We start from the raw sequence: 22889 nt of genomic DNA, 5'->3' as shown, positions 1-22889 counted from the left end.
GATTTCCTGTTAGCCCAGCAAGGAAGAGTCTGTGCTATATCCAACACCTTTTGCTGCACCTGGATTAACACCTCAGCTGAGGTAGAACAAGATATTAAACTAATTTCCCAGGAAGCTACTTGGCTCCATATACTTTCACCCTCAGGCTCCCCTTTTCTAGATATTTTCAGGAGCTATCCTCAGGTGTTGGATCATGGATTAAGTCTATATTGTTAACCAGATTAATACTCATTGTCATTGTAATATTCATAGGGGCTATTAAATGTTGTATGAAAGAAACTTTTGACAAATGCTGTTACCCAAAAGGCTCATTTAATGCCTCTGAAAATAATGTACCTTGACCATAGTTTTATTTCAGACCGACTTGAGCCCACTTCTGGAGTAAGCCGTCAGATGGTAGGTTATCCCTCTAATGTGGCTTGCCCTGCACCATCAAGTGATAAAACCACAGAAAGAGACTAAAGCTATGGCATGGTAAAGACATCAAATACTGCCCAGCTACATTTTCACAATGTTCTGCTGTTATTTATAGTTTAATTTTTCTTCAATCCACATTTGGTGCCCCTGGATGTACCAGTTAGATCAAATGATGTATCGCATTTGGGTGGGTCTACTGTAAAGCCTTTTTTTTTTTGAAATTTGAAGGGCAGAGATATCACATTGAGGACTAAGGTGCACTTGACTCAAGTCATGGTATTTTCAACTGCCCCACAGTCATGCAAAAGTTGGACAATGACTAAGGCAGATCAAGGAAGAATTGATGCCTTTGTATTAGGGTGTTGGCAAAGAATATTGAGTATACCATGGACTGGCAGGAGAATGAACAAATCTGTCTTGGAAGTACAGTCATAATGCTTCTTAAAAAAAGTTTTTTTTTTTGAATGCTCCTTAGGAGGGAGGATAACACAGAATCAGGAAGGGTTCTGTTCTGGGTGCATGGAGTTGCTATGAGTAGATGACTTGATGGCATCTAATAACAATAACCTTTGCACACAGTGTCGGAGGTCTTAAACCCCCCCCAAAAAAACCAGAGCCACCCAGAATAAAACATATGCTCAAAGTCCATGCAAGAAGAAAGCCTTCTTTCAGAATAGTGGTTAGTGAACTGATCACTTTCTTTTGAAATCCTTGATCAAGAGGAGGGAATGTGTTGAGGGATTTTAAAATGTGTAGGAAGGATTTCTAAGGTCTTCAAAGGGAAAAACTTAAATCTGTATACACCTCAGTTTCCCACTTATTCAGCAAAGTTCACCTGTATTTGGCTTAGTAAACCTTTCCATCCTTGTGTGAGGGAATTTTAAAATTTGAAGTGGCTAACTTGAAGTTTGAGTGCAACTCCTCTGTGCCTAGTTCCATTTCCAGCCAGATGTAATTAGGAAACAAAAAATGTCCAGCAATGATGATGTAACTACACTGTGGCTCCCCTGAATGTCTGATAGTGATGACACAACTACCCTGTGAGCTCCCCCTCCTCACTTATGATTACCACATTGTAACCAACCTAAGAAAAACACAGATATCCTTTTAAGCCAATCGCCTTATGAGTTTCTGCTATAGGAAGTCCTGCCTTAAAATGATCTACTACCAATTGAATAGTCTTTTGGTGATCTAAGTCCATAATTGCCAGTCAAGTGATGTCTTTCAATGATCTAAGTTTGTAAATACCAGTCAAGTACAGTACTTGATGTCCTTTGTCTCCCCATATGTCACTGCTGAGACCCATGGAGTTCAGTGTATCCCCAGCTTGAACTGTTCTCTTTACTCTCAGTTTTACATCAATCAGAGAACAGTTACTCTACAACATCCTAAAGCAACATCTTTGTCCTTAATTAGTGAACAATAAAGTGAACAATTTCTGCTTTTCCTAATCTAATTTGATTGGATCTTCCATATTGCTATTTCTTCTTTTTTGGGGGGGAAGGGGGGCAAATGGACTTCTTGTGTGGTATCTGCCAATCACGTGAGAACCCAGCAACATGACATTTTCTTTGTTCATATATACTGTAGTTGTGTCTGAGGCAAAATAATCTCAGAGAAGTTAATACTGGCAAATTCAAATTAAGTATAGTTAACTAAATCAGAACGTTACCCTACTATTGCCAACTGAAGAAAGCTATAGCCACTCAAAGGTATGTATGTGTTCACAGATAAAAATTAAGACAATATGATCACTAGACAGCGGTCGGTGGAAAATAAGTAGCAATACTGTACCAATGCGAGACAAAATATACTTTATTGGACAGCAAATGCACACAGTGCTGTAGGTAAGGCATGCTACTAGGAACCTGCATATAATCAAAGACTGGTATGCAAATGAATGGGAATGAACGCCCTTTGTTAGTGCTTGAAGATGTACTCAAAGTTGAAAGGAGAATTTGTGTCCACTTATCTCAAATTCAGTATCACACCTACTTAATCAGAGACCTCTACCTCTAAGCAAGAGCCCAAAGGCAAAAAGAAGGAACTTAACTGTACTCAGAAGTTACTTCTAATATCAAAAACAGGAAGATTCACTAATTGAGGCAAAATTTTTTTTCTAGACAAAAGAACTAGAAATTGAGCACTCAAACATCCATTCATTTAAATAATTAGGCAATTTTGATGTCATTTATTCTGCCAGAAGCAAACACTAAAGTATCTAGAAGTAGTTTGGATAAAGAAACACATTTTAATGCTTTCTAATGTCAGAAATTTGGGGCTAAAATAACAACCTGAGGTATATTTCATCTCTTTCTACTTGAGGGGATCATATACAGTTTCAATTTCAATAGCTGAACGTCTAAGAGCTGAAAAAAAAAAATGACGCTAATGAGAGAAATCTTGTCTTTTGATGAAACTATTAGGTTCTACAGACTTGTCAAAATCAATGCAAAACGGAGAAGGGCTTAAATGTTTTATAAAGCAGTATTTTTAGATAAGCTGCTTCATTTCCCCCTTCTTTTGAAACAGATGCAGATTAAATGCTTTCTGCATGAATGCACATTGACTGTCTCCTCAACTGTTTTCTAAATGCAGCGCTGTGCGTTTAAACAGTGTGCTTCAATTTAAACAAAGAATAATATCTTATACGTAGTCGATTTCATTTAGAAATGAAAAGAAACACGTACTACTGTGACAATTAAGTACTCCCTTCTTCTAAAAAGTAATTTTAAAAGCAACACAGGACCAAAAACATCCAACTATCACTTTATTTATATTACTATACTTAAGTTACATGGAAAAAGACAACCAAGCAGTTCTGCACCATTTCAGGAAAACTTGCCAATCAACACCAATTATGTGGTGACAAATAACTAGGAATGGTGACATCTCTGGGTCAAGACTGACAAAGAAGAATGGGCTCTGGTGCTACGGTTCATCTCCAACAAGAATATGGCACAATGGCCAGCACAAGCCATGCTAACACTGGACCTTTAGCGCTGGTCACAAATTCGGATCTCTTCTCTGAAGCTAGCAAATCAGGTGAAATAACTGGGTATTATAAAAGGTTTTAAAATGAAGCCCAAATAAGTTTAAAAACCATGCTCTTAACATATTTTCCTTTCAAAATTTACATAAAACACACTGTTTTTCACTCTAATAGCCCAGACATTTTTCCTTACTTAGCCCACTATGTAGCTGCAGATAGACTATTCTGTCTCAAGATGTAAACATACGAGAAAAAAAAAAAAAATTAACAGCATCTGCATAATACTCTCTCTACTGCTGTTGGATGAAAAATTTAAAAAAAAAAAAGGAGAAGAAAGAAAGGTTCCATCTTAGATTCTCACAACCTCTTGTTCTGCAGTTCATGAATCCGACTCTGATGCTAAGGTGACAGTGTATGTAAGTAGATTTTTGTTTTCAGTGAAGGAGACCTGGGAAAAGATGGTATTTATCTCTTTCTTCAAGAGTTATCAGATGGTACGTGCTCCTCAAAGCCCTCACTCTCTCGAACTAGGGCACGTTCCAGAATCACACGGCCTTCCTTATAACGCTGGCTGTCTTCAGTGGCAAACTCATAGATCCATCCCAGTTTGCTATTGCAGTTTTTGCAGCTCACGTCTCGAACCATGTGGCGGCCAGTGAGCATGACCCGGTCTTGAACTTCACTGTATTGCAGGTTAACTACCTAAGATACACACAAGTAAAGAGAAAATTGCAAAGGCATTTAAGTTATTTGCCAAACAAGTAGCCAATACTATGGTTGGTGCAATAATAGCAACTTGAGAAAAAGAAAACAGAAGTTGTTACCCTAGTCAAACCTACACTATCCTCTCCAAGAGGGCCAAGAGCTATTTTTAGATGCTACTGGGACAGGTAAACAGCCGAAAATTGCAATGCACTAGATATCTAATGCAATCATGTATTACTGTACTAACTCAAGTCACATTGTTTATATATCCTATTTACACTTCTGTTTTGAAGTGAAGAGTCCTGGAATTGGAGTCATAAAATGTAGGTTTGGATCTAATTGTTCTGTTTCAAGGACCAACGTTTTAAGAGTGCAAATAAAGCAATCAATGTAAAAGTACACATTACATATTCCATAAAAAGTTGTCAAATTTGTTTCTGAAATACATTTAATATACACGTATATATACATGGGATACACTAAGCCTGCTACCGAACATACGCTACGATAGTTTTCAAGTGAGTTCAAATACAATGGCTGTAAAGAACTTTCAATGATTCTGAATATCCAAACACCCTCTGTAGTTTGCTTTTCTGTAAATGGCTAGATGGTAAATATTTTTGGCTGAAGACTATATTGTCTTTGTTGCAAGTATTCAGTTCTGCCTTTGTAACACGAAAACAACCACAGACAGTACATATATGCACGAGCATGGCTGTGTTCCAATAAAATTTATTAGAAAAGCAGGCAGCTGGTCTGCTGGCTGTAGTGTGCTGACTCTTGCTCTACATCTAAATAAAGATCAAAGCATACACTCTATTTTCTGAGAGAAAAACTTGTTCCTACATGGAACACAGGGGTGTCCACTTGGGAAGTTTACCTGGCCTTCTAAGAGCAGTACCTGGATTAGCTCTGTTCCTTAGCCTAAAAGATCTGGAAATTCAATTTCACTGGTACACGTTAGACCTAGGAGGTAGAATCATATCAATTTCAAAGCAAGCCAGAAATTAAAGAAGGCAGATTGAACACGTGTTTGTAAATCAGGGAACGTTCTTTCTGTTGACAAACCTATGTAAGAAGCCAAATCGTAATCAGAAGGATGCTTGGTGAGCATGAAGTAAAGCAAGAGAAGTTAGGTGATCCTTGTTTACTTTGTCAAGTTATGACTGCTTAATGCAGCTCTCTTCCTATATGGATACATCAGTGACATGGAGGCAAGGGGCATCTTGGCTCCTTCCTCCATAAAAAAAAAAAAAAAAAAAAAAAATTTTTTTTTTTAATAGTGTGTGCTAAAGTCATTGCCAAATTCTTACACTGAATGTTTCCTGAGGCACTGGAGACCATCCCTCTTCTTGTAGCACATTTTTTAAACTTTCCAGGTTAAAAATCACCTTCTAGTGTTGCTTTCCTGAGATCCCTCATAGAACAAGCTAATAGGCAATCATTTCTATAGATTTCAGCTCTTCATTATGACTATTCCTGGTACCTCCAAGCTCTGGGAGGTATCCTGGTGTTGTTGTCACGTATACCCACTGAACCATCTTAGGAAATGAAGTCAGCTTTCTCACCAACCTTGTTAAAAAGAAATGCTCGGCCAGTGGCGCCTGTGAAACGTGTGGAGATGAGTTCTGAGCGGTTAGTCAGGATCGTATCGCAGTTTGCACAAGAAAACAGACGGGTACCACCAATATGGTCAAGGAAAATTCTGCCCATTTTTATAGCTGAAGTTCTAAAAACCTAGGAGCAAATGGAAAAGGAAAAGAAATATAACAATAATTAAAAAAATTGCACCTACCTGGTGGATGTCATAGGCAAACATTTACATGTAATCTGCTTTGTAGTACTCAGTGTGTGAAACAGCCGACCCTGATCCAAAAGTTCATGTGCTGAACAAATGAACAGGCATATCCAAGCTAAGAACACTTTAAAAGCAGTAAGCCAAGGAAGTAAGCACACAACCTAAGTGTAAATACACATTCTGAACATGTGTAATTTGAGAAAAGACTGTATAGTATTGAGTGGCAAGGTCCAATGAAGAGAAGACAGAGGGAAGATCGAAAACAAGAGAAAGGTAGTCTGGTTTGTGATCATAACGTCAGTGGACTTGTGGTCAATGGGAGCATCTACAACTGTACAGGGGTGACAGCATGAACTTTAGTAAAGAGCCTAGTATCTACAGAGCACTGTTCCAGGTGCTTTACTCCGTAATCCTCATGATAACCTGGTGAGTTTACCATCTCCATTTCACAGACTATCCACAGCAAGTCTATAAAGGTTACCAACTGGTCGAAGGTTATACACCTTTCAAATACAGAGTCAGGACAAGAATGCAGGCCACCTGACTCAATGCCAAAGTTCTCCCATTACCCTACACTGCCTCCTCTAAGATGACACAGGATGGTCAAGGCCTGCATAAGCCCAGGGCAACAAAAGCTGAGAAGGGAAAGACGACCCACTGTAACATGCTAACTTCTTTGTATTTAAGAGTCGTGCTAATGTAATAAATCACAGAACTGCATTTCATTTTTCATTTGAAAAAAATAAAGCTTTTTTAAATTGTGCTTTAGGTGAAAGTTTATTGCTTAAGTTACTTTCTCATTCAGAAATTTATACACGTTTTGTGACACTGGTTGCAATCTCCATAATGTGACAGGACGCTCCCCCTTTCCAACCCAGGTTCCCTGTACCCATTCGTCCAGTTGCTGTCCCTTTCTTCCTTCTCATCTGAAACTGTGACCCCTGGACACTCTGCTAACCCAGAACTAAAATCATTCCCGAAAAAATAAAGCTTTGAAAAAAATTCTGAAATTATGATAGTCACAATTCAGTATTTCAAAACTTAAAGTTAATATGTACAAATTAAATTCACTGCAATTAATTCTTTTAAACAGTATTTTTAAAGATCTGAGTAGAGACAGGAATACACTACAGCTTTCATTTTAAAGAACATTTTACCTGGGTGTGGTTATCCACTGCTGTGTTTTAAATATTGTTATTAGAAGACATGCAGTCGGCCCCCTACTCATGGCAACCCTATGAATAACAAGATCGGACCCACCTGTCTTTAAAATGGCATGCAGAGCTGATGTGAAGGTCACCATGATCCAAAAAAAAAAAAACCATAATCCATGTTTGCAATGAGAATCCACTGTCATTTTATATCTGAGGAAATTCTATTATAAATTGTCTTAGGCTGGGTTCTCTAGAGAAGCAAAACCAGTAAAGTAGAGAGAGATTTATACCAACAAAACAGCTCATACAATTGTAGAGGTTAGAATGTTCCAAATCCATGCATCAGGATAGAGGCCTTTCCCAATTCACGGAGCCCCAGAAGCTGGCAAACCCAAGATCAGCAGGTCGGAGAGCAGGGCTCCTGCTTACAGGCTGTGAAGGTCAAAGAACCCCAAGGTCAGCAGGCAAGACTACAAGGTTTCTCCTGATTCATGTAGGTGCAAAGGGCTGGTGAACCCAAGATCGGCAGGTTGGGGAGCTGGACTCTTGCTCACAGGCTGTGAAAACTGATGAATCCCAAGATGGACTGGTAAGCTGCTAGCTCAAGTCCCAAGAACCAAAGGTCAGACAAAGACAGCTGCTGGATCCAGAACAAGCCAAAAACCTTGGCAAGGCAAGCAGGAAGGAAGCAGGTGGAGGAAGGTGCAGTAATGAAGGCTGAGGGGCTGGTGAGCTGCCACAGGCCCCACCCCCGCTGGTACCACTCAGCAGATTCCATCATGGGGGTGACCACATATCAAATTTCAACAAGGAAGTGATCACAACATTATACAACTGTCATAACACTGAGAATCATGGCCCAGGCAAGTTGGCACACAATCTTAACCATCACAGTCCAACCCTTGACAACTTGGCATCTGTACAGATCTCCCAAAACCATACATAATCCCTGAATAAACACAATTACAAAGTCATACTTGTGCCTAATGTGATACAACACACGTACAACCAAAAATGCACTAGCTCTGTTTACATCTTACATTTCATAAGCGAAGAAAACAAAAACACCTGGTGCACACATACAAAGTAGAAATACTCATAACAATTACAGTCCTCATTTCTGCAACTGGTCACATGGCCCTAACTGGTATTTAGAACTATCTTCTTCTATCACCCATTTCGTATTCTCTTTGCCCTCAGGAAGCACCCTCAGCTGGTTGTGGTTCTTTGCCTGGTAGGGTGACCCAAACCCTCATTCCTGAAGAGTTTGGGCAATTAGCAGTCATGTCAGAATTGGGCTGCTATAGTTTTCCACTGATTTTAATCATAGGACATGGTAGTACCAAAAGATACCCTAAAGGATCTCCTGAATTCCAGACATACTCTTCTTTTCTCCATTATGGGAAATCAATCCAATTTTCTCTTGGTACTCTGGATCAATCACACCAGCCAGTATGCTAACTCCCTTCTTTGCCTGTTGATCCAGAGCTGTAAGGTGCCCAAAGTGGCCAGGTGGCATTCTGAGCTTTCAGTTCAATGCAATCAGTGTTGTGTCTCCAGGTGGGACCATTCCCCTCTTTGGAACTAAGACCCTTTGGAACTAGGTCTACAGAGCATAAGGTCACAGTGACAGGAAGCCAAAAATCTTATGAGTGGGTCACAACGAGTAATAGTGAGTGGTACCACTCCCATTTCCATCCAGAAATTTCTGGACCCAGAAATCCTGGCTATAGGAGAAACAGCACCATATATTGGACACTGGTTTAGAGCACATACAGCCTCCCGGAGAACACTGCCCCAACCCTGCAAGGTACCGCCACCTAGCTGGTGCCATAATTGTGTCTTTAGGAGGACATTCCATCATTCTATCAAGCCCCTGCTTCAGGATGATGGGAAACATGGTAAGACCAGTGAATTCCATAAGCATGGGCCCACCACCGCACTTCATTTGCTGTGAAGTGAGTCCCTTGTTCAGAGGCAATGCTGTCTGGGATAACATGACAGTAGCTAAGGCATTCTGTAAGTACGCGGATGGTAGTTTTGTTAGAAGCATGAAATTCTGGGAAGGTAAATCCATATCCAAAGTGTCTATTCCAGTAAGGACAAAAAGCTGCCCCTTCCATGACAGAAGTGGTCCAATGCAATCAACTCGTCACCAGGTTGCTGGCTGATCACCTCAAGGGATGGTGCCATATCACAGACTGTTGGTCTCTGCTGCTGGCAGATTGGGTACTCAGCAGTGGCTGCAGCCAAGTCAGCCTTGGTGAGAAGTCGTCCATGTTGCTAGGCCCATGCATAACCTCCATCCCTGCCACCATGGCCACTTTGTTCATGAGCCCGTTGGGCAATGACGGGAGTAGTGGGGGAAAAAGGATGACTGTTTTCATAGAACGCTTCATCCTATCCACTTGATAAAATTATCCTCTGCAGGTAACTACTTTCCTTTTGAGAAACAGCTTTTGGCTTGTTACTGGGCCTTAGTAGAGACTGAACGCTTAACCATGGGACACCAAGTCACCATGTGGTCTGAGCTGCCCATCATGAACTGGGTGTTGTCTGACCCCCAGAGTCATAAAGTTGGATGTGCACAGCAGAACTCCATCATTAAATGGAAGCGGTATATACGAGATCGGGCCTAAGCGGGATGTGAATGCACAAGGAAGTTGTATGAGGTAGTGGCCCAAATGCCCATGGTCTCCACTCCTGTCATGTTATCTTCCATCTCCCAGTCTGCACCTATGGCCTCATGGGGAGCTCCTTTATGACCAGCTTACTGAAGAGAAAACTTGTGCCTGGTTTACAGATGGTGCAGGTACCACTAGAAAGTGGACAGCAGCAGCACTACAGCCCTTTTCTGGGGAAAGGGAAATCCTCCCAATGGACACAGCTCTAAGCAGTGCACCTGGTTGTTCACTTTGCTTGGAAGGAGAAATGGCCAGATGTGTGGTTGTATACTGATTCATGGGCTGGGGCCAATGGTTTGACTGGATGGTCAGGGACTTGGAAGGAACATGATTGGAAAATTGGAGACGAGAAATTATGGGGAAGGGGTATGTGGATAGACCTCTCTGAATGGGCCAAAGAAGTGAAGGTATTTGTGTTTCATGTGGATGCTCCCCAAAGTGGGATCTCATACCACCAAGAAAGAAGCACCGGGAGCAGAGCATGTCCTTTAGACCTGGGGTTCCTGCACAGAGAAGCTCCTACTCCAGGGGCAGAGCCAACAGAGAGAGAAAGCCTCCCCCTTGAGCTGATGCCCTGAATTCGGACTTCTAGGCTACTAAACTGTGAGAAAATAAATTTCTCTTTGTTAAGCCATCTGCTTGTAGTATTTGTTACAGCAGAACTAGATGACTAAGATATATTAAAAAGAAAATTTGATTCTTTCTGTGAACTTCCCCAGCCATTGGGCAGTTGCAATATCATTAGAAATGTCATTATCATGACTTCCCTTAAACATGACATGGAAGTTTAAAAAGGAATTAAAAAAAAAAAAAATGGTGACTATAATTATATTTTGTAGCTAGTAAAAATAAAGACCCTAGACTAAAAACACAAGACTTAAGACACTGGCATTTAATCATCTTACTACGTTTTTGCAAAATGACAACAACAAGGCTTACTGCCTAGTTGTTTTAGCCTTTTTAAGATTATAGCATTACTTTTTCCAGATGCTTAAGAGCTCAGGATTTGTTACATACAGAGCAGACGTTGCAAATTTGAGGACTGTAGTCCAGGGATACAGTAGTGAACAAAACAGATGAAAAGCCCTTCTCTCACAAAGCACATGTGGACATGTTTTATTTGGGCTACAGTTTTTATTTTTAATAATAAACAGTTGAGCTGATTTAATTTAAAAAGCCTGTATTTCAGGTTTCCTTTTTAGCAACAGGGACATGTATCTGGCAACACGGGGCATGTATTCTTGCATGGCAACAAATGACCAGGGCTGAATGGTAGCTGTGATCCCAAACCCCACCCCACCCCCACCCTTTTCATTTACTCAGTCTCCTCTGCTTCGATCAGTTACTTTACCTTGTAAGACATTTGAGGTTATGACTCCTGATAAAAATAAGGCATTCTTGGTATGTATAAACCAAGCATTCAACAAACTTGTGATCAGTTGATTTTGGTCATCTTTCATAATACTTGTTGTGATGATTAAGAATGTTGTCAACTTGGCAGGGCCATGATTCTTAGTGTTTATATGTGATCGCCCCCATGATGGGATCTGCTGTGAGTAGCCAATCAGCTGAAGGGGAGTTTCCCTGGGTGTGTGGCCCGCATCCAAAAATATGTGGACATTCTGGATTTTGCCTGCACTGGATCATGGAGCTGGTTCCTGTTCATCTGACCTCTGGTTTTTACCTGCCAATCTTGGGATTGGTCAATCTTCACAGCCTGTGAGCAAGAGCCCTGTTCTCCGACCTGCCGATCTTGGGTTCGCCAGCTACCGAGGCTACGTGAATCAGGAGAAGCCTCTATCCTGATCCATAGACTTGGGACATTCCATCCTCTACGATCATGTGAGTCACTTCCTTGATATGAATCAATCTCTCTATATATTTATATGCTTTACTGGTTTTGCTTCTCTAGAGAACCCAGCCTAAGACACCGAAAGGAATCACTGTATCACCTCTTAAGACACAGTCTTTACGTTGTTTATCTTTGCCGACTAGTATTTAACCTCCAGCTAAGGCTTCTGAAACTCAAATTTTTAAGTAATTTTCCCTCAAACTTCAAAATATTCATATTGTAATTTCTTTCAACCACAATGCAGGAATAACTGCACTGACCACAGCAGACACAGTGCTATTGTGGAAAATGTACTGGATTGCAAATGAACTTTTCCTACACCTTTACATACATCATGTTATCGTTTGCTCAAAATTAAAATCTAACTGTGATCATCTGCTACTGGATACAGGTTATGGTCTTTAATATTCCTAGAGAGGGTGAACAGATTTAACATTCCTTCTTTTCCCTGCTTCAGATCCAGTCTATTTTTCACTCTTTTACCTAAGTATTTTTACTGGATTCAATTATATGATTTATTACCAAGACCAAAAATATCTGGGCAGAACCTTATGTTACTCCTAGTTATGGCTGCCATTTATACAGCTCTCTCTCTCCTCTCATTCTATACATGTTATCTATCTCTATATAAATATATGTAAATTTTAGTTTTTCTTTACCCAAAGAGATAATGTCAAATGCCATGGAACCTGGCAGAAGCAAGCAAAACATCACGTGTTGTCAAAGGTCTTTAGGAAGTAGAAATACCTCTGCAATGTCATCATGTTCCGGGTTAAGCTTCAGCGTTTCAGGGTTAAGAAAATCAACCTGTTGCTGTTGTATACCAACCTAGTACTAGCTTATACTAACCAAACTGAAGAGTCTAACATCAGTGAGGATACTGCTTTATTAATTTTAAGGGGGAAAGTCATTAAAAAGCTAAGCATAGCATCTGAATATGTAATCAGGCTTGTCTTGACCTGGATGATACACTGAACTCAGCCTTTAACTATTTTAGTGTCTACAACTGTTTGGGATATTGCACTTGGTATCTTACACACCACATTTAATCCTGACAAGTTTTTAAGTAGGTATTTATCACTCTAGGGTTCCTGGGTGTCGCCAACAGTTCACACTTGACTGCTAACCTAAAGGCTGGCAGTGCAAACCACCCAGCAACATGGTGGGAGAAAGGCCTGTTAATCTGCTTCCGTAAAGATTACAGCCCAGGAAATCCTATGGAGCCGTTCTATTCTTAACACGTGGGTCACCGTGAATCAGAATCGACTCGGTGGCAACTGGTTTTTTTGTTTTTATTTATTACTCTAATTTTACAGATGATTGTGTGACTTTCCTAAATTGGCCAAGCTGAGATCTGAAATAAATCTTGCTCCAGTTCTCTGCATCTCACTCATCCTCTTGTGACCAGGACATTCAGGGCTGCCCAGTTCACTGACATTCTTCCTGAGATTTATCACATACCCCTCCTGCCCCCATTCTGTTCCTTCTGTACCCATTCTGTTCCTTCTGTATTCACTATTTTACCAAAAAGAAAAAAAAAAAAAAACCCCAAACCCAGTGCCGTCGAGTCAATTCTGACTCATAGTGACCTTATAGGACAGAGTAGAACTGCCCCATAGAGTTTCCAAGGAGCACCTGGTGGATTCGAACTGCCAACCTTTGGTTAGCAGCCGTAGCACTTAACCACTATGCCACCACTAGGTTCACTATTTTAGTTGCTGGCAATTCCAATCACACAATTTCCTAAACTAGAAACCCTGACAACTTCTTTAGCTCTTGCAAAATTGACACCCTTTGCCACTGAGTTGATTCCAACACTTGGCGAACCCATGTGTTACAGAGTAGAACTGCTCCATAGATTTTCTAGGCATAAACAGAGGCAGATCACTAGGCCTTTCTTCTGCAGAACTGCTGGGTAGGTTCAAACCGCCAGCCTTTATATTAGTAGTCAAGCGCAAACTACGCCACCAAGAAAAAAAAAAAAAATTTTGGGGGGGACCTCCTAAATCGCTTTTGGAGGTCTTCCCTCTTTCTCCCTCATCAATGTCTTAATTCAAGCTCTTATCACTGCTAGGTAAACCTCTTGTGGTCAGTGATATGTATTATTACCTGCAAAATACATTCATAGCTGTCACTACATTTGTGGTAAATTAGCTAGTGCTTCCAAAATATGGTCAAAGGCACATTCTTCACTATACAGTTCTAAAAACTCATAGACTACTATGTCTCTACAAACTTGGAAATTTATGTTCTGACAAAATATAATTTACATACTACAAAATTTACTCACTTTAAGTATACAACTGAATAACTTTTAATAAATCTGCAGAGTAGTACCACCATCATCACAAATAAGTACTAGAGTGTTTTCCACCCAAAATTTCTACAGACCCATCTGCAGTCAATCCTCTTTCTCACCTCAGCCATAGGCAACCACTCCTCTGTTATCTGTCTTTTTTACATGAAAATATTTCCCATATACCTAGTTACCCTGGTTAGATTTACAGGAATCCCAAATTTCTTTAACCACGCATTTCTAAAATATCTTAAGAGTGAGCTGCTTTCATAGGTGGCTAATGCTCTCTATGTTAATTTTGGGGGCACCTTACTTTGTCCCTAAGTAATAAATATGTGTGCTTTGATGTCTGTCACTGCTGAAATTCAAATTTATTACCAAAATTACAACCAAACTCATCATAGCTAAAGCATAAGTTTTATTGAAGAAGCTCTCTTCAACATTTCAAATTAAAAATACTTTAATAGTTATTTTCCATTTTCTCTCCCTCCAACAAATACCACATTTAGTTACGTAAAATTTTCGATTTCTATTTTACTAGGAGACTCTGGAGAAGGAATTACATTTTTAGGACTTGGCTAAAGACACAGAATTGGCTATGACACATATCCAGTCAGGATTTTTCTCTTTAAGAAATCCATGAAAGGCAGTCTCCAGGAATGCATTTTTTAAAAAATCAAATACTGTGGACTATATAATTTCCTGGTTTGATGTCGGGTCAATAAAACACTTTTCTAAGCAGACTATTGGTTTCTTCTACATATACTAACAAATGAAATACGGTATCTTGTTTAATATTTTGGCTTATTGCTAAATATTCTGCTTAAAAGCAGGGATCAATAAACTAAGGCCTGTGGGCCCAAATCCAGCTTGCCACCTGTTTTTGTACAGTCTACAAGCTAAGAATGATTTACACCTTTAAATGCACAAGCTAAGAATGATTTACACCTTTAAATGCTTTAAAATAAAAATAACATTTTGGACATGTGAAATTACATAAAATTCAAACTTTGGTGTCCATAAATATTTACTGAAACACAGTTATGGCCTTTTTAAAAAAAATTTTGGCTGTGTTTTAGTCACAGCAAAGATCTTGTGGTTTGCAGTGGCCAAAGTATTTACTACTACAGGAAAAGTTTGCTAACCCCTGCTTAAAAGTGCATTCTGACAAGGAAAGAACATTTCATCTGGAAAGCTTCTGCTTCCACCTCAGAAAAACTCAACTTTCACTGTCATTCAGGTTTAAGGATCACTATGCATATTTGGCGCTGTCATTTCAATACCATCTCCCTCTTCTCCCTAAGTCCTGGTGGTGTAGTGGTTAAGTGCTACAGCTGCTAACCGAAGGGCAGGCAGTTCGATTCTGCCAGGTGCTCCTTGGAAACTCTATGGGGCAGCTCTACTCTGTCCTATAGGGTTGCTATGAGTCGGAATCGACTGCAACAGGTTTGGTTTCGGTTTTTGGAAGGTAAGGAATAGACTTGTAGGCACTTTAAAGCCAAAATCAGTTGTTGTCAAGTTGATCCTGACTCATGGTGACCTCATGTGTTCCAGAGTAAAACTGCGCTCCACAGGGTTTTCATGGCCTGGGTGGTGCAAATGATCTGTGCTTGGCTACTAACCTAAAGGTTGGTGGTTTGAACCCACCTAGCAGCACCATGAAAAAAAAAATCCTGAAGATCTGCATCCGTGAAGATGTGAAGATCACAGCCAAGAAAATCCTATGGAACTGTTCCACCCTGTAACACATGAGGTTGCCATGAGTTGCAATCAACTCCACAGCAAGAGGGGTTTTTTGTAGGTGATACAGTGTACCGATTAAAGGCATGAACTGATTTAGGAAATAATATTGAAGTCATTATTCCCTGTCCTTGAGCATAGAGAATGTGATCCAGCTGGAGCTGAGCTCACAAAGACTCACGAGGACACATCAACCAGGCCCTGAGGTATAAAGATAACAGAAAGGATAATCTTTGAAAATATCTTTTAGGGAACCTTTCACATAAGCCAGAACACAAAAGACTTTCCATTCTTATCTTTTTCTATTAACATTTAGTGAATAAAAATTTGCTGGACCAATGAAGACCCTCCTGACCTTCAGTTACTGAAACCTGTAGCAATGATTGTTAAAAAAAGACAATTCAAAATGTAGGATGACAATTTCTAGCCAACCTGTGGAAAAGGTGAAGCTTTCAATGGTTTTGCCCATTTGTAATGTTAATATACACTGATGACTCTGTAACCTTCCTTAGACTCAGGCAGACACGGCTTAGCATCATGCTTTTCCTTTTTCCCACTTCTATTGTGTAATATTCTCTAGACTTGGGCAGACATGGCTGTGACAGCATGCTTGTCCGCTTTCCCATTCTTGCTTATTCTGTAATATTCTCTGGACTTGGACAGACATGTCTGTGGCAACATGCTTGTCCGTTTTCCCATTCTTGCTTACTCTGTAATATTTCCTTGGATTCGGGCAGATATCAGATATCAGCTCTGACAACATTCTTGTCTACTTCCACTTTTGTCGTTTTGAATATATGCCAAATAAAACTCTCTTTTTGCTTTACTAAACTTTGTGAGGAAACCCTGGTGGCGTAGTGGTTAAGTGCTTCGGCTGCTGACCAAAAAGTAGGCAGTTTGAATCCATCAGGCGCTCCCTGGAAACTATGGGGCAGTTCTACCCTGTCCTATAGGGTCTCTATGAGTCAGAATCAACTCGATGGCAGTGGGTTTAAACACTGTGATGTTTTTCCCCTACGACACAGCCCTCCGGTCAGATGACTCAAACCTCAGCTCTGCCCCTTAACAGCTGAATAAAACTTGGGCAAGGTATCCACTGCTCCTTTATCTATAAAATGGCAACAGCAGTATCTACTTCTGAGTTGTGAGAATAAAATGCACATAATATGAGGCAACTAACAACAATACATCCTGAAAACAGTCCCTAGCACACACAGTAAAAGATAAATAAAGGTCAGCAAAACTAGATTACACTCCTTCCCCCTCCTAATATACCATATACCAGTGGCCATCTAGTCTAACTCACGGCAACCACACGTATATCATATTAGAACTGTGGTCCATAGGGCTTTCAATGATGATTTTTCAGAAGTATATCAAAGGCTTCTTTCACTGGGACCTCTGGGTGGACTTCAACCTCCAACTTTCTGTAAGCAGCCCAGCACACTTAACTATGTGCACCACCCAGGAACTCCCTCCACTCCTACCACCTACGAGGAAAAGATGGCACAGAAAGGCTATGTAACAAAAATTAACTACAAAGCTAAGTGACCAGATGATAGAAATTATAAGCAGGAGATAAGTCACAGTTCTAAATCTTAAAATAGGTACTGGGTCTCCCTATAATAATAGTTCTGGGTTTCAAGCTAGATAAATAGTATTCTCTACTTCCCAACCCTAAAATACTAGGGATAAGAACAATAGGTATCTATTTGCATCTCTGAGGATTCTTCAACCAGGAAAACACCCAGTTCACAGCTAGACTACCAAAAAAACTAAACCAAACCCATTGCCCTGGATTCCAACTCATAGCAACCCTATAGTACAGAGTAGAACTTCCCCATAGAGTTTCCAGGGAGTGCCTGGCAGATTCCAACTGCTGACCCTTGGGTTAGCAGCCGTAGCACTTAACCACTATGCCACCAGGGTTTCCACAACTATTAATCTGTAAAGGAATGATTCTCCCAGGGCATTTTCAAGGCACTGGCACGCTAGCCTTTGACAGCTGAACCCCAAAAAACCAAGCCATTGCTGTTGGGTTGATTCTGACTCATAGAGAATCTACGGGACAGAGTAGAACTGCCCCACAGAGTTTCAAAGGAGCGCCTGGTGGATTAGAACTGCTGACCTTTTGGTTAGCAGTCACAGCTCTTAACCACTACACCACCAGTGTTGAAAGGGGTTTAAATTTCCTGGGTGGTGAAAATTATTAAGTGTTGACTACTAACAGAAAAAAAAAAAAAAAATTTTTTTTTTTTTACTAACAGAAAGGTTGATGGTTCAAATCTGCATCCCCCAGCAGAGCTGCAATTCTACTCTGAAACATAAAGGGTCGCCATGAATCTGAATAGGCGACAGGTTTTTTTTGTCCATTGCCCCAGAAGGTGGTGGGTAAGGTCAGGATACAAAGAGTCTCTCCTAGCAGGGAGCTGATTGTATACAAGCTTGGTGCAGAAAGGGTTAAAGGAATCTGTCCTTTCCACCGAAGGTTTTAAGGAGCTGTGGTGGCACAGTGGTTAAGGGTTAGGCTGTGGCTGCTAATAAAAAGTCAGCGGTTTGAACCCACCAGCCGCCCTGTGGGAGAATGATGTGGCAGACCCATAAAGATTACAGCCTTGGAAACCCTGTGGGCAATTCTACCCTGTCCTACAGGGTCTATGGGAGTCAGAATCTACTGACAGCAATGGATTTGGTTTTACTGGAGGGAAGGGTTTGTTTCCTAATGATTCTGCTAAAATGAAAATATCCAGAAGCATACTTGTAATCTGGTTTTCAGTCTCTTTCCTGAAAAAAAAAAAAAAAGGAACAAAACCCAAAGAACTTTTAACAGTGCTGGGTTAACTACCTTAATAATTAACATTTAATGCTACTGTAATTTTATCAACTATTTTCATACTGGTTCGTGATTAAATCCTATTGAAAACTTACAATGGAAAATACAGTGAAACCTGTGAGAACCAGCACTTGATAGGACTGCCTTGTTTTTCAGGGTCTTGCAAGTTTTCCACCTTGGACATCGTAGAGTCTCACCACTTCTCTGATGGGTTTCAACCCTTCAGTTTTTACTATAATAGAGTTTGATCCATAAAACGAATTTTTCAAATTTCATACAAAATATTTACCAAGCCAAGGTTTCACTGACACTAGAAAGCTGTGTTCTTGTTAACTCTTTTGCAATACCTGACCAGTCCACTTTGCTCTCAAAAGACGCTCCAGTTGTGGAATAACTCCTTATCTGACAGTAACTTCCAAGTGTATGATTTACCACCCCACCCAATAATACCTTATTTTTTATTGTTAAATGTTTACCAAGTTTAGTACATTTCTATAATATCTGATGCTTAGTCATCACCAGAAAATAGGACTAGTCATGTAACTCAGTGAGTCAGCTGGACATTCTGAGTTGGTAATCTCCCCAAAACACCTTCTGGCAAGGCAAATTCATGATCTCTCATTTGTTGTGATGTAATACCATGAGTCAAGAAAGCCTCTCACTGGACTATAATTTAACTTTCTGGTCTCCTGATTCAGGTGTAAAATAGCAAGTTCATGTCATAGGAACGGTCCAGTTCCTACATTACCTAGAAATTACTATACAGGATTACCAGGGAAATTAATACTAAGTTATATAACTATTTAACTTGTTGCTGTGAGGGACCACACAGGACAGAACTGCCCCATAGGGTTTCCAAGACTGCAATCTCTACAGGTGCAGACTGCCACATCTTTCACCCATGGAGTGGCTGCTGGGTTCGAACTGCCAACCTTTTCGTCAGCAGACGAATGCTTAACCATTGTACCACCGGGGTTCCTTATATAACTATTTAGGCACTGTAAAATTTAAAAACAGTATTCTGGACACAAACATAGATAAGACTACCTCCACATCTCATAAATATACTTCATAGCTCATGAGCTGTTTTTTTTTTCTTTTTAGACATAATTTTTTGCCTATTTCCTCTCCCTTTTTATTATTTTTAAACCTGTTTCTCTCTCCCACCACTAAGTACAGCATAAGAAAAATCAAAGAACAAGTCTAGGGAAAAAAAAAATCCTTAATGACCCAATCAAACGTTATTTTAGAAAAAGTTACATATATTTTACTAACCTTGTTTAGAAGTTACTGAAAACCCAATTAAGTTTCCCCTATCCAAAACCCAACTCTGAATTTCCCCTATAGAGCTAAATAATTCACCTGAGCAGGGTTCATCACCTCACTCTCCTAGAGATAAGATGATTGGTAGCGATAAGCTTAAAAGACAAGTCACCCACTACACCTGTATTAGGCATTAGGAGGGTAGGTGGGGGTGTAATAAAGGTAGACATCAGTCTCTCCATGCCCCGCTCCAAGGAGTTAACGTTCTACCTGGTATTCCAGTTCACACCCAGAAAGGTAATAGGGGTATGTAGGAATATTTTGTGTGCCAAATTTCATGGGCTTCACCTTCTCACTATTTGTAAATGTTCCAGGTCTCAGTTTTTCGTAAGCGCATCTGCCCAACAGCAACCCAAAGCTTCTTTATTTTCTAGGTCCAATCAAAACCAATCTGCTTCACCTCTCACTGCCCCATTTCTGAACTCTTATAACACTCATTTCATAATTTACTAATATCTAACTTCGTGTTGTTACTTCATCTCATTTGCCTATGATTTTACTAAATCGTAAGCTTCTAGAGAAAAGACTAAATTCTTCGGAATTTCCTTCCTATCTAAGACAGTACAGGTATGCCATAAACTTGGAGGAAAAAAATCCCATCTGGCACAAATATGTACCCCGGAAACAGGGCGTGCTTTCAGTCTATCTTTGCTGGAATGAGGCAGCATTGTAAAAGTGGCTAAGCAAAGTTAGTTAATATCCTATCACCCCCAGGTACTTCAACAAGTGTAATTTTCCCAAAAGCACAAGGTTAGCCTGAGATTACTTCAGGTTTTCCATCTCTCAAGAGATTTGGAACAAAAATCCTCAGATTACTAACAGGACTCTGTAAACAGAAAAAAATTTAAACGAGCCGTACACCTTCTCCAGCTAATTAAGTAAACTCTTCCTTGAAAGGGGGATTGATAGGTATCAGGATTAAACAGATCTTCGCAGTACTTCGGTTTTCCATCTTCCATTTGTATTCCTACCTATTGGGGTGTAAAAGGGGTTGCAAGAACACGCCCGCCCTCCTACCGCCGGGGCGGCCTGGGGGCCTGGGCGAGACGCCGGCTGTGGGCCGGCAGGGACAGGGGACAGCGCAGCGCCCCGCAGTCCCGGCTGGCCACAGCTGATTGCGGGCACGTGACTCCCGCGAGCCAATAGCGCAGGGTCAAGGCGGCCGGCGCGCGGCTGCGGCTGCGGCTGCGGCGGGGCCTCCTCCGACACAACAAACACCGGCAGGAAACAGCTGAACGGGCGACGGGAGCGGGGTCTGAGTGGGTTCTACCCGTGCCTTCGCGCTCAGCGCGCGGGCGGCCGGATTCCCAAGGTCCGGAACGCTCGACGGCCCGCCCTAACAGTCACACCACGCCCTCCGCCAGGGGGCAGCGGGGACCCCTCCCCGCAGCCGCAGGCAGACTCGGTTCAGGGGTCAAGTGGGGAGCAGGAGGGCAAGGTTGCGGACATTTACCTTGCGGAGGGAGAAAACGGAAACAAGCACTTCCCCCTCCCCAAGATAAAAGCTACTTCGGCCGGTTTGTTGTTCATTTTAGGGAAGGGCCACGATGTGGCGTAAACATCGTCCAAACAACTCCCGGGTCGCGTTCGGACTTCACTTGGGAACAGGAGCCCGCACGCCCCCCAGGGGCGAGCCGACGGCGCAGCTGAGCGGGTCTGGGGGCCGCGGCGTGGCAGCCAAGGAGCAGCGCAGGCCTCCGCCGCAGGCGGGACTCCCGTGCGCAGCGCCGGAGCGCGCCCCGACCCTGCAGCGGGAACGAGGCGGGGGTCGCAGGCCTAACAGTCGGTGGAGAGGGGGCGCTGAGGCCTCGGGAGCGACGCGCAAGGCCTCGGAAGCTGTGTCTGGGGAGGGCACCGCAACACCCCAGCGTTGGGACTGGGGCCGGGGCGGGCGAGACTGTGGGTGAAGACGCAGGGCAAAGGGTCCCAGCTGTTGTTGTCCGGCGGGTCACCCCGGCTGTGCGGCGGGGACGGGCCGACGGCGGCCGCCGCGCCTGGGCCTCACAAAGAGGAAACAGCCCAGCTCCTCCGCCCGCAGTCCCGACGCCGGGGGTCCGCCCAGAGAGGGCCAGGGGCGGCCGCCCTGGGACCCCGAAGACTGCGGGGAGAAGAATCACTTCCTGTCGCGGGCCCCCGGCCCCGGGCCCATTCCCAAGTGCTTCATTGCCGCCACACCCGAAGAGGTTCCCTGCCCCCACCAGCTTCCGAACTCAGCCCTCGCCCGCGAAACTCACCCTGAGCGTCTCTGCGATTCGCGGCTCCCTGCAACTCTGCTCTCCTCAGCGGGGATGAAGCCCCCGGCGACCCGAGTCTCTAGGTTTAGTCAGGCCCCGGCCTTGGCCCCGCCTCTCCCTGGTTGCGCCTCGACGTCAATCACCTGCCGTGGCCCCGCCCTCCCCAAAGTCGGCTCTTCCGGTTGGTCAAAAAAGCCCTTCATTTCTAGGCCCCGCCCCTCCCACCGGCACCCGCCCCTTCCGCTGGGCCCCGCCCCTTCCCTGGGTCACCCTCCCCCACTGCCGCTCCTCTTTGCTCCGTGTTCCACCCCTCCCAGAAACCGCAGAACGGGGGCTGGCTCCTTGCAACTTGCCCCGCCCGTGACCCAACATCTCGGATTCGTACAGCCAATCAAAGAGACAAATTCTACCCTTTGTCGGGAGGCAGCCAATGTGGTGATGCTGAGGATCCACCCCTTTCTCAGCTGAGCGCACACAACACAGCATCCACGTGAGTCACCTTCTTAAAGGAGCCGGCTCAGCCTTTCTAATTGGGGCAGCTGGGAGACTTCGTGCGTCATCAGCGTCACCAGGTGGTGGCCAAGGCCTAGCTTCCTGATGCCCAGTGAGGCCCAGTGGTGACAAACGAAAACAAGCTTTTTTTCTAAACAAGACAGGTGCGTAGGTCCGCACCACATTGTTTGTTTATTTGAGACCACTTCTTCCTGCCACTCCTTAAAAACAGAGCTTTTATATCCAAACCCCAAACCCTCTGAGACTGAGCACATCGGGAACTCTTGAAGAACATCTGTGAGTAAAAGGGATTTTTCAGGTGTACCCGACTTTATTTACAACTTCCTCAGTTTTCTTTTTGTAGTGGAG

At 42.4% G+C, this 22889-nt stretch overlaps 1 protein-coding gene across 1 annotated transcript; it reads right to left on the bottom strand.

Moving 5' to 3' along the window:
• Positions 1-2789: 2789 nt before the first annotated feature.
• On the bottom strand, positions 2790-22154 carry YPEL5 (yippee like 5). Its single transcript, XM_049904977.1, has 3 exons — positions 22029-22154; positions 5687-5851; positions 2790-4111 (listed from the first exon to the last, which is right to left on the bottom strand). The coding sequence occupies exons 2-3, from the start codon at positions 5825-5827 to the stop codon at positions 3887-3889; spliced, it is 366 nt and encodes a 121-aa protein (XP_049760934.1). The 5' UTR covers positions 5828-5851; positions 22029-22154; the 3' UTR covers positions 2790-3886.
• Between the last annotated feature and the right edge of the window lie 735 nt (positions 22155-22889).

This window comes from Elephas maximus, chromosome 12 (genome assembly GCF_024166365.1).
Source record: "Elephas maximus indicus isolate mEleMax1 chromosome 12, mEleMax1 primary haplotype, whole genome shotgun sequence".
Classification (NCBI taxonomy): domain Eukaryota; kingdom Metazoa; phylum Chordata; class Mammalia; order Proboscidea; family Elephantidae; genus Elephas; species Elephas maximus.
Note: the sequence above shows the minus strand (reverse complement) of the source record. Positions and strands in the feature narration are given on the sequence as shown.

Bases quoted from the DNA above. Each gene is read 5' to 3' on its own strand.
- YPEL5 (XM_049904977.1), bottom strand. From the start codon at position 5,827: ATGGGCAGAATTTTCCTTGACCATATTGGTGGTACCCGTCTGTTTTCT. The intron at 4,112-5,686 runs GTTGGTGAGAAA...TGTGTATCTTAG, and splicing joins GAGCATTTCTTTTTAACAAG to GTAGTTAACCTGCAATACAG.